At 55.9% G+C, this 11,650-nt stretch overlaps 2 protein-coding genes across 2 annotated transcripts; both read right to left on the bottom strand.

Annotated features, from left to right (window-relative positions):
• Window positions 1–646: 646 nt before the first annotated feature.
• On the bottom strand, window positions 647–3,558 carry NCLIV_026100 (conserved hypothetical protein; the record flags this gene model as incomplete). The annotated part of the gene is made up of 4 exons (XM_003882804.1): window positions 647–972; window positions 1,358–1,756; window positions 2,515–2,958; window positions 3,324–3,558. 4 exons carry the CDS (start codon window positions 3,556–3,558, stop codon window positions 647–649), a joined length of 1,404 nt encoding a protein of 467 aa, XP_003882853.1.
• A 3,523-nt stretch (window positions 3,559–7,081) lies between these two features.
• On the bottom strand, window positions 7,082–7,875 carry NCLIV_026110 (putative 30S ribosomal protein S8; the record flags this gene model as incomplete). The annotated part of the gene is made up of 2 exons (XM_003882805.1): window positions 7,082–7,288; window positions 7,693–7,875. 2 exons carry the CDS (start codon window positions 7,873–7,875, stop codon window positions 7,082–7,084), a joined length of 390 nt encoding a protein of 129 aa, XP_003882854.1.
• Between the last annotated feature and the right edge of the window lie 3,775 nt (window positions 7,876–11,650).

Genomic DNA, 11,650 nt, shown 5'->3' on the forward strand with positions numbered 1-11,650 from the left:
AAACCGACTCTGGTGCCGCCCACTCTAGGTGCTCCGCCGGGCTGTCCATACACACCGGGCGGGAGCGGGGCCCCGGAAAAGCGCGGCGTCGGCCACAGGATAAAACGCGCTCTCCGCACGCCCCTCGCTCGATTCCCCAAAGTTTTTTCTGGCAACCCTGCCGCTGAAACCATCACAGTCGGACGACGCCCTCGTCGAATTCATTTTTCTGTGCTGCACGATATACGGACGTGCTGCCGGTGCACGGGGAGATACCTTTCAAGTGAACGCGAGCGCGCCCTCAGCATGCACTGCTCAACGCGCCTTCGCAAGTCCACGTTTTTTCATCCAGACCGTGGGACGTGGGCACGTGAGAAGGTTCATCCGCGTGCGCGCGCGCGCGTCGTTTGAGACGGTTTGGGGGTGGTGTACAGCAGTCATACAGAACTTGGCTGTCGGTACCTCATAACTGGAGTCATAGTCAGGATCCTAGGCGCGTGGCGAAACCGCACAGAGAGACGCGGGACGCCGCACACGCATTTACACAGTGCCCTGGGTGGCCCGAGGTGCGCACTCGCCGAGGAAACGTGGAAAAGTGCGCTCGACCCCCGTGTGGCTTGGTCTTTAGGCGCACACTGTGAGCTTCAGAAGAGAGGAGCCGCCAGGCCTATACGACGGCGAGAGAGGCAAGTAGAGAGGCTGCGAAGATCGCACCAGCCTGGGATCGCAGTCCCGAAGCCGTCGACGCCTCGACATTTATCGTCTCCGCATCGGCCTCTTCAGAGGGAGGTGCGTAGGCCTTCTTTGCCCCTTGATGGAAAACCAACTGGTGGTACACGCAGTGCGCGGTGTCTGTACGCTTCAACCACGGCCCCTGGGCGAGCACGAGGCCGAGGTCCACCATCTCAAAAGTGTCGGGAACCTGACCCGAAGTTCCCGTTCGGATGTTGCCCAGAATTTCTCTCGCCGCAATGCGACGCTCCGCTTCCTCCTCTGCGTGGCAACACACACAGGTGTAGGGCACAGCATGGGAGGGAGTGGGAGAAACAGAACCGCTGGGCAGTACACAGCGGAGAAAAGCGGTCGCGCGTCGACAGGCGAAGACGGAGTGGGGGGCGAGGCAGGGACTCTTCCAGAGCCGCTGCCGGAGAAACGCAAGACACGGACAGAGCGATCCACGCACACGCACGTGAGCAGAGCAGTTGAGTGTGGCGGAGGAGCCGCCGCTCGTTTTCTCGCCACATATCACGCCCGCACAGAGTGAAGACGTCCCCCGTTCGCGTGTCGAGAGAAACTCGGTTAGGTCCCGCTACGAGAGCGCACACACGCTGCTCCTGGCCGATTGAGACCGGGCTCTACGCAACTTTGGTCTCCTTACTCGCCATGACTTCGCCGAGCGTGTGTCTCGGGAAGAAGAAATGGACCGTTTCGTAGTTGCCGGTGCTGAGGTAGGCAAGAGTTCTCATCGCGGGGTCAGACGCCATCCGTAGAGTTCGCACCAGGTCTTGAAGGGAACGGATCCTGTACTCCTTCAGTGTGAGCAGGTTGTTCGGCGACGCCGAGACGGGGCACGTGTGGTAAAACTCGTCCAAGTGAGACATGCTGCCTTGTTGGAAGGCCAGAATGAAGTAGATGTCTGTCATATGGGCGACGCCTCGCGCAACGCTCTTCATGGCGTCGCCTCCATTGGAGAAGAAAATGTACTGGGACCGAACAGGTTTCCGGTACCGCATGCTGACTTTCTCGACGATCGCCCGTAGGTAGGTCGGGAAGTATCCTGAAAGCACCGTGGCCACAAACAAAAACGGATAGGGAGACGGAACTCAGTGAGGACTGACGCGCACCCTCCATCTCTAGCGGGTATTTTTGTCGTATCTCCCACTGCGAGCTCCGTCTTCCCTCTCTCTCCCCCGCGACTGTCGGACTCGCGCCTCGTCGACCCACAACCATGCAGATGCGACACCCGCCCATCGTACACACGGACACAAATGCATGCACGAACACGGATGTCTGTGTCGACGCAAAAGGACAAGGCAGACCGCAAAACGAATGGAACCGTGGAACAACGGGAGAACGAAAACAGCACAGAAGAACGAAGGGATGCAGCTGTGCGCGCGGGGATCAATGTTTTCCCCACATACATATACATATATATATATATATATATATGTAGGCGCAGCCACGACGCGACTGAATGAGTTTTGGGGCGCAAAGACGATGCAGTCAACGGGCAGTAGAAAAATCTTTGCCAAGCGAGTGGGTACCACCGGCATTTGCATCTCGCAGTGACAGCCCCCGGGGCTGTTCCTGGCCTGAGCCTGCAGTCGTCCCAGCCTTGCCACACAAGCGCAGCGGACCATTTCCCCAACCTCGGCAGGTTCTCCTTCCGCCTCTTTCTCTCGTGTGCCTTGTTCCCTCTCGTTCGTCCGCATTCTCGCTCTCTTGTCCCTCCTGTCGTCTGCGGTGTCTCGCTGGTGCGTCCGTGATGTCGCTCTGTTGCGCGGTCGCTGCGTTGAGTTCCAAAGGGGTGCCTACCGACGGGAGGGTCAACGGAGTAGTTTCCCTCTTGTCCCCAGTTGAAGCCGTGTTCGGCCTGGCTCGCAGCGAGTTCGGGGTCTGCGACGAGGCCCTCAAAGTCCGGGTTGGTCCGGAGGTCGGGGCCACGGGGGCCGAGGCCCGCGACCTTGAGGACGCCAGACTTGAGCACATCAAAGAGCAGATCGGATTCGTGGAGCGCGCTCAACTCGGGCCACAGAGACGCGCGGTCGCGTGCTAGCGCCTCCGCAGTCGGCGGCGCGCGCGTCTGCTGTGCATCCTTGATGGGCACGCCCTGATCGTTGACGACTGTCGTCTTGGGGTGTGGAGGATTCACGACCGGCGGCAGGCTGTCCCGCGCTGTCGGCGCAGGACACACGAGAATCGGGACGTACGGAACGTCGGGGAACTGCGGCAGCAGCGTGCTGCCCACGTAGTGCTCTCCTGCACGCGAAAAGGGCGAGGGAAAAGACAGGTCACAGAGAAAAAAACTCAGGGGATTTGGGGCGAGCAGAATTTTTCAGACGCAATGCCGCGCTGCTCCACACAACGGGTGGTGTGGCCCGAGGGTCCACCGCCTTCTGCGCTACAGACACGCACGCGGTTTCCTCGAGCGAAAAATAGGCACAGAAGGACAAGTGGAGACACAGCGCCACACGGAGACCGAACTGCGTATACAGAGAGAGACGTCGAAAGGTGGAGGCGAAAGCACAGGTGAAGGCGTCCTTTTGTGGTTGATGTCTGCAAGGCGGCGCGAGAAGCGAGTTCGAGTGGAAGAAGACGGGGTTTCTAGTTTTTGATGTGCATACCTGCGAGTTCGAGAATAGCTGCATTGATCGCCGCTCTCAGACCATTTACGCAGAAATCTCCTCCCACCGCAGCTACTTCGTTGACTCCTCCGCTGGTACGCAACGCTGGGCTCCCGAGAGTCGAAGAGGCGAAGCAGAGAAGGAGAAAACTGCAAATGCCGGCTACGCGGCCGCAGAAGGAGCGGGCCGGGCGGCGAGAAGAGAGGCGAGGCGCGCGCGAGGTGGAGTTCTCCATTCTTTCTCGAAAAGTGAGACGTACAAAGGAAGCCGGCGCCGTGCCCTCGCTGATACACCGGAGACCGCAGTGTGGAGTGCGCGCGACGGGTTTCCTAGCGCCGAGAGAGGCCGCACGAGGAAAACGGGGCGGTCGATGAAGGGGGGCAAGGACTCGGAGACGGAACGCAGAGAAAGCCCCGGGAACGAAGCGGGAAACAAGTCCTGTTTCCACTTGGAAGACACACCAAAAGGGGAACTTGTGTGACGGAGCGGCCACAGTGCAGCCTCGTGTGGGCCGCGGAGTTTCGCAGTGTACATACACCGGAACGGGAGGATGCGCAGAACGGAAGTCCCGAGAAGGAACGGACAGTGCGTGGTCTTCACGCACTTTTGCCAAGGAGTGGACGGGGCCTAGGATCTATGAGGAACAGCGTGTGATTTATCGTCTGAATCCCTTTTCGGCCGCGCCTACGCAGGCCGTGCTCCTCGGTTCAGTGCGGAGAAAACGGCCTCTGGCGGACGTTTCCACGGTACAGAGAAAAGCGGAACTCCGGGAAGAGGGCATCTTCACCTCGGCTCCGCGCACACCTCTTCCACGGAGGGGCGAGACAGCGCGATTCCCAGTTAAGGGGAAACAGCTGCGTCGTCGCGGCAGCTCAGCTTTTTGCGGATTTCAGCCGTCAGCATGCACGCGTGGGGCCGGGATTTCGGCGGAAGAGAAATCAACAGAGTTTAGGCGGATACGCGTGGCGAGGAGGCGAATCCTCAGTTGAGAAGCGTCTTCGGGAGTCAGTGCTGAGCTGGGCGAAACGCTGCGTACAAGAAGTCGCTTCGGAGTTTGCCGCGCCCGGATGCCCGGTGGACGGGGGTTTGAAACAGCGTGTCTTTTTGACTCTCTGGACGAGGCGAAGTGTCAGCAAGCACGGGGCCTGGCTCTTTTTAACGGGGATCCGGACGCGCAGCAACCGTGCTTCCGGGCTAGGAAACAACTGTCGGCAGGGGAAGGCGAAACAGCGACAAGGGATGTAGCACGAAGAGAGAGGCACAGCGTCTTCGGCAGCCAGCGGTGAACGGAAAGAGCAAGTGCACGGGCGTGCTTGAAGTACGAGAAGGGAACAGGAAACGTCTGCCGAGGTCTACTTTGAATTAGATTCCGTTCGCGCCTGGGAGCCCAAGGAGCGAACTACGTTCCTCATGAAACAGCAGCGGCGGTTGTGTCTCTCCTTCCGGTTTCAAATTGACAGAGACACACTCGAAGTCGTCAGCCCCGCGTACCAGACTCGCTCGTCGAAACGCTGAGGACGGGCGGAAAGTCTCTCTCTCCTGCCAGGTTAACCTGAGCTGTCTCCGAATATAGTGAGAGGGCGACCCGCGGTCCGCCACGCGCGCCTCGCAGCGCTCTGGCCCCTCCTGCTCTCTGGCGCCGCCGTTCCCGGACGTCTCTCTCCCGGCCTCAGGCTCGACTGGTCTCTCATAGATATGCTCTATGCTACCTCACCTCTCTCCTTTGCACAACCCATTGATGATGTCCTGCGGTCAACCCGTTGGTAGCCATCAAATAGCCGAGAAAAGACAGCGGCAAATTCAGCCCCGTGTCCTGCACAAAGACTGGGGAGGGGAGGTTGGCAGGAGGTGACACACTGCGCGGCGCTCGTGCTCCGGTGCCGACTCGAGAACCCAGCGCAGTCAAGTTTCTCAGCAGAGCGTGAGGGAGATGGCGGTTCGACTCTCAACGTAGGTAAAGCGGCCAACTGCTGTCGTTTTTGCAGCTAAGAATGGCGCCGTGGCACAACGGGGGCGCTGTTTCATGGTGCAAGGAACGGAAATGAAGATGTGGATACAGGCTGTGTGAGAGGCCGGCGAAGAGAAAACCGGGAGTTCTCGAGTGGAGTAAGACACACAGCTCTGTCCGCGCGTCTGCGCGAGGGGAAAGGTTCTAGAAAGGACTCTGCAACAAAAGTCTGTCATGTCGAATCGCCAGGTCGAGCGCGTTGTGGTTTCTCCTCTCCATAGCTTTGAAAGCGAACTGCGGAGAAAGTTTACGGCTCAGGGTTGTGCTGGAGCGAGACACCAAGTGACCGCCTGCGCGGCTTTTGCGCTTTGCTCGGTCTACGTGAGTCCAATGAAAGCCCGATACTGTCGCATTGATGAAAAAAACTGGGATGCCCACGCCTCCAAACACTGCAAAGAACGGTTCCACCGAATATCTCAACACAGGCCACCGGTATCGCGAAGGGCGGCCCGCGTCTCGGCTGTCACTGACGAACCTCGTCCCGTTTCAGTCTTTCCCGAGACGGCTCATAAACGCCCTTCCCTTCAACTCTGGGGTGGATGTGCGCGCAGAGCAGTCTCGGTTATACTCGATGGCGTGAACGGTGTGTGCATGGGCGTTGCTTCCTTCGAGCACGGCATATGGCCAGTCGCGTCTTCCGCCTCGTCAGTAACGGTGACTCTCGCAAGCTCCTCTCTGGCGCGAACAAACGACTTCGTTCCTTCACGTGCTCGAAGGCCGGGCGCGAACAAACGACTTCGTTCCTTCACGTGCTCGAAGGCCGGGCGCACCCGACGCCCGCGGTCACGCAGAGGCAGCGTCTGCTTCGTTGTGGTGAAGCGAAACACGCGACGCAGAACGCGATCTCGACAACGGCAGACAGAAACGACGGAACATACATACCTATTGTTCGTATAATAGGCCGATATACGTGTTAGGCATGTTGTACCAGTTATTCTATATATATATATATATACTTGTGTACTTTGGTTTACACTAACAACTATCATGAGGAATCGGGGAGGCGTGTATTTATACAGTGTTGGTTTTCGAGCGTGAACCCTAGTTCAAGATTTTGGTCATTCCTGGGGTGCAAAGGCCGCCTGGACCTCAGAAAGCAATCGTCTTAATATGTTAAGCTTGCTCGCGATTAACGGCGCCAGGGAAGACGCTGGCATCAGCCAGAGAGACATGTCGTCGGTGACCCCTCTCGCTCGACCTCCGTTGAGAAGTCGCTTTCCAGTTTTTTTGCCACTCGCGTCATCTGTCTCCCACCTTCTTTTCCCGTGAGCATTCACCAGACACCCGAGAACGGTTTCAAGGTTTGTGTCCAGATCAGACAAACGGTTTCCTCGCACAAAACCGCTACTCCGAAAAGACCGAGAAGGAATCAACGCCTCCAGGAAATGCAAAGGCACGGAGTCAAACGCGTTTTTCCTGCGTGCACGCGCCTCCTGCCCAGTTCTCCATTACACGTATTTGCACAGAAGGGTAAGCTTTTGCGCAGACAGCTGTACGAGATGTGTGAGGATAGAGCTTACGATTGACAATATGCGCCGTACATACATGCACGCGTGTGCATGAGACAGAAGTCGAAAAACGACGCAGTCGCTCGGTGGTCCCGTTCCGGAGTTTTTTCCGGTATCGGGACTCGTCGCTTTTCAGGGGAACCGCTGCCTCCTGTGTGTCAGCTCTAACGCCCTCCCGCTGTGAGACAAACCGCACAAATGTTCGCCGACACCTCGTGCTTCTCGCTGCTGTTCTTTCGCGGTTAACAAAAGTGCTGGTAGCCATTATTGATGGCCATCAACATCTTGCCGCCGATTCCCATTCGGAGGCAGTCCCGGTGAGAGATAATGCCGCAGGAAGTTTGCATCACCCAGAGGCCGGTATTAAATCGTGTCCGGAATTTTAGCTCATGGGGGGTCAGCCAAATGTCTCTGCTCGGTTTGGAAACCACGCGAATGTTGCGGATGACCTGAAAGAAGTGAGCACACAGAAACAAAATGAACTGGCCGTTCCTGTTCTTTGAACTCGACAAGGGATCAGGACAGCTGCAAGGAGACTCACAGCTCGTCGAATGCAGCGGACACATAGTCGACAGGTGGCTAACCGCAAGTAGAGAAGTCATCGCCGATGAAGGAAACAGAAGAAACGCCGACACCGAGAGCACCCATACATACATACATACATACATACATGCATACATATATATATATATATATATATACGGACACACTTACCCCCGCATACACATGTGCACCAATAGAGCTGTAACGAAATACATATGGGTATATAGGACAGGTAGGGCGTGAAGACAGAGACGGGTGCGGCGTAGGAGAAGAGAGAGAACAGACGGCGTGTCTGTTACGGGAGGCTTACTGGTGCTCCCTTGTAGTATTTGAGGAGAATTTCGATCTTTGTTCCTTCCACTTTGAAGCCGCGAATGAAGCCTTCTCGTTGGAGAAGATCGAGGATCTGGACGTTAAGCACGTGGAAGGGGCATCGCTGCGTGAGGGCGTCCACGCGCAAGAGCGACACGACCATCTCGCAAGCTCTCTGCATCCTTGTGAAGACAGGAGGGAAAATGTCGGAGAGAGGAAAGAAGAGGCACTACGGAGGCCGGCCCGGCTCAGGGGAGAGAGAGGCGGGGCGGGAGGAGCGGCACAACAGTCGGGAAAGGGAGCGCTGTGGCCAGGAACTGGAGAAAAATCCACACAAGGGGAGACACAAAGGTCTTCGTGTTTGAAGAGGTTGATCTGGAAACACAGGGAGTCGGACGGAAAACCGGGGAAGAAGACGGAGAGAGAGCACGGAAAGGCCCGACAGAAGTGCCTGACGTGGCGACGGACGCCCGAACGCAGAGACGTAGCAGGAGACAGACAGCAAGACCAGGGACGCAAATCGCGTCAAAAAAATGGGTTAAAGAAAACAGAGCGCGGAAGAAGGAAGAAGGAAGAAGGAAGAAGAAGAAGAAGAAGAAGAAGAAGAAGAAGAAGATGAAGAAGAAGAAGAAGAAGAAGAAGAAGAAGAAGAAGAAGAAGAACTGCGGACGGGTGTTCGACTCGTTCGGGGCGGCGAATCGTCCCGGTGCTCAGTGGAAGCGTCGAGGAACGAGGCGCAAGGACAAAGCAGAATTAGGGAACGAGAAGTGTAATGAGGAGGAAAATGAGAAAGGAGAGTGAGACGGCCCGAGAGGTTGTGGCGAAGTCTAGCGATGGCCAGCAGGCCCCGAAAAGGCGCTGTGTTCCAGGCGGGACCAGAAAAGGAGACGCTAAGAGCTCCTTCTTATTCAAAAGGTGCCTTTCCAGAACTCGCAAACTCCTCACATTTTGATGAGCATTTTTTTTACAGGAGAGACAAGCAGCCGCGATGGAAAAGCCTGCCTTTACAAGCGACTGTGTCAGCGAGAGAACCGCAACGTTTTGCTCAGCCGCACCGGGGGGGGCGGGAAACGCGAGAAAACCTGGCCTTTCTCTCTCAGCCGACAGCAGAGAAAGGAGGGGCCAGGTGAAGAAACCGGCTTTCTTTTCTTGCCAAAGAAGAACTGCCGCCGCGTATTTTCCCCGCCGAAACCCGATTCTCAGAGACACAAGCTTCTCAATTCGCCCCTGCGGACCCGCCCGATTGCATGTGCACATGTAGTGCTGGCCCGGTCAACTTTCTTTGCCATCGGCAAGCTGGGCGTGTGCCCGCCTCGCTGCTTCCTCTTTTCTTTCTCGTCTTCAACACGAGGAAAGAGGCAAGCAAACACAAGTCCAAAAACAAGAGAGGAACTCCGGCGTTTTTGCAGAGTGTATCTCACGACACACCGGCACAGGAACCCACAGAAACCTGGAGGCAGAAAACTTGAGGCATACATTTCTACGTCTAGGACAACATAACGAAAGCAGGAGAATACATATATATATATATATATATTTGTTTTGCCTCAAAGGATATACCGACATGCATATGTCTGTAAATTTGGGCCCGAAATATCTACATAAAAATGCGTACATTTATCTCTATAAGTGTAAGTGTACATGTAATAACTACAGGTGCAGATAAATATTTCTTTCGGTTTCACACGTTGGGAGGGCGAAGGCGCTGGACAGGAGATGTGAACGATTTCTCGTTTAGCAGCACAGCTTCGCTGAAAAAATTTGCGTGTGGGCTGGATGTGTTCAGGTGTTGGTCCACCGTTTCCGCCCTCAACCCATCCGCCTTCAATCAATGCATTTTTCTCTATCGAATCGAGACAGCAAAAAGGACACAAGGAAGAGCGCCCTGTCCAAAAGAGGGTGCGTCGTCTCCGTTCCCCAATAAAAACCTTGATCTGCGAAGAAACTGCCGTTGTAGTCGACCAATTCCACCAATCCGAACACATATATACATATATATATTTGTATATATATATATATATATTGTAAATCGACTCTGAGTGTTCACGGTTGCCGCCTTTTCACAGACAGGAATTCCCTTGTGGACTGTCTGGTGTTTCTTGTCTTGGGCGTCCTCAGTTGAAAACCTCCACTCCAGGGTCCCCCCGTTTTGTTTCTCCCACGAGCCGAAACGGCCCCATACGTCGGCGTCGGGGGAGTTTCCTTGTGGTACGGAGTTTCGGTGTTCCACAGTGACGATATGTTCGTCGCTACTCTCACGCTATACCCCTCGTTGATCAGGTTTTTCACTTTGGAGGGTTGGTCTTCTCGGCTCGATCGCTGCATCTGCTGCGAGCACGCGAAGCGAGTCGAGAAGTGCAACTGACATGCCTCTTTGTGGAGATCTGAAAGCTACCCGTCTACAGGCGCAGGAATCGAACGTGTGTCTGTGCGAAACGCCACGGGAAAACGGTGTGGGTGTCGCTTGAGATGGCGAACTATTTGCAGCCGCAAAGCGGCGCGTCCGTCGTCCCTTCCACCCTTCTAGCGGATTCGAATTCCTCTTTGGAGCTGCCTTCTGCCGGTCCTCGTGAAGAACGAACCCGCGACATCTGTGTTTTTTTGCGAAAATTTCGTCAAAGGGAACCGCACGGCGTGTGTCACTGCACGCCTCTTCCCTGTGCGCGAGGACGCAAAGACACACCGCCGAGACCGCCGGCGAAAAAAAGGAAGACGGTACGCGAACGCAGTCTCCACGCCGGGAAAGGCGAACGTTTAGAGACAAACAGGAAGGTTCAAGCACGTTGTTTCTCCTAAGAAGTTGCTCCGGATCAACAGAAGACGGGAAGTGACACAGTTTACGAACACACACAGCGGAAAATGACAATCGCTGCTCCACAAGCAGAAAGCGAGCGGACTGTGGCGCACACAGTCGGCTCGAGAAAAACAGGAACACAGGATGAGTCCCTTGACTGAAAAACCAATTTACCGAAAAGGAACAAATGTGAACGGAAGGGTGTCCATAAAAAAGACGGTTACTTCCAGGCACTGCATCTGCTGCACCACAGAAAACAGCGGACTGCTAGGACTCTCGGCCTGAGGAGCGAAACGCACGCCTCATATCTCGGCAGGAAGTCCCCGAGCAAAAACGCCTCTGCGGAAAGGGCCATGTTCTCTCTGTTTAGCGCGAGACAACGCGCGCACCAGCGATGCAGAAGAAACAGAGAAAACCGCGGGGCTGCAGAAGCCGACAACGCGGGAAAACCCGCTGCCTCTGTTTTCCCTCAAACGCTCATTCGAACCGAAACCAGCGCCTCTCAGACATTCACGCTTCGCGCGGAACGAAACGCGAGCCGAAAAACGGCGACTGGTACGCATGGGTGACTTCACACCCAAAACGCCCCTCCGCGCATCTTTGTTCCAGCACCACTAAGTCCGAATCCGCTTTTACCCGCCGCCTTCTCGGGAATCCTACATATCTTTTTGTCGGAAGGGAACGCACGTACACGCGCGGATTCCGTCCCATTTGTTTCTCCCCTTCTTTCCTGTCCTTGTACACGTATAATACCGCTAGAGATCTCCCTTCCTCTTCTCTCCACCGCTTTTCCCGCTCTTTCGGCACCGCACAGACACGCGTCACCTCAAAGCAACGGAGGCGCTGAAGACGCTACGCCACAGACGCCACGTCGAGCTGAGAGAAACGTGCGCGTCGTCTGTTAGTGCGCTGTTCCCCGCAGTGACGGAACGGTTTCAGAGAAAATATCCCTTCTCTTCTCGTTCTGCCTCGGCAAGGTCCGTCGAGGAGAGAAGCCGACTCACCGCACATCGTCGTCACTCACGCTCTTCTGCCGTGAAACTCCCCGCGGAGAGTCAAGCGCTTCGGGTGTATGTACACTCGAGAGGAAACGACGCGGGAGTCCGACACAGCGCCTCATGGCTGGTTTCGCAAGCAACAAGACCGGTACCGCAAAGGCAGA

Source organism: Neospora caninum, chromosome VIIb (assembly GCF_000208865.1).
Source record: "Neospora caninum Liverpool complete genome, chromosome VIIb".
Classification (NCBI taxonomy): Eukaryota; Apicomplexa; class Conoidasida; order Eucoccidiorida; family Sarcocystidae; genus Neospora; species Neospora caninum.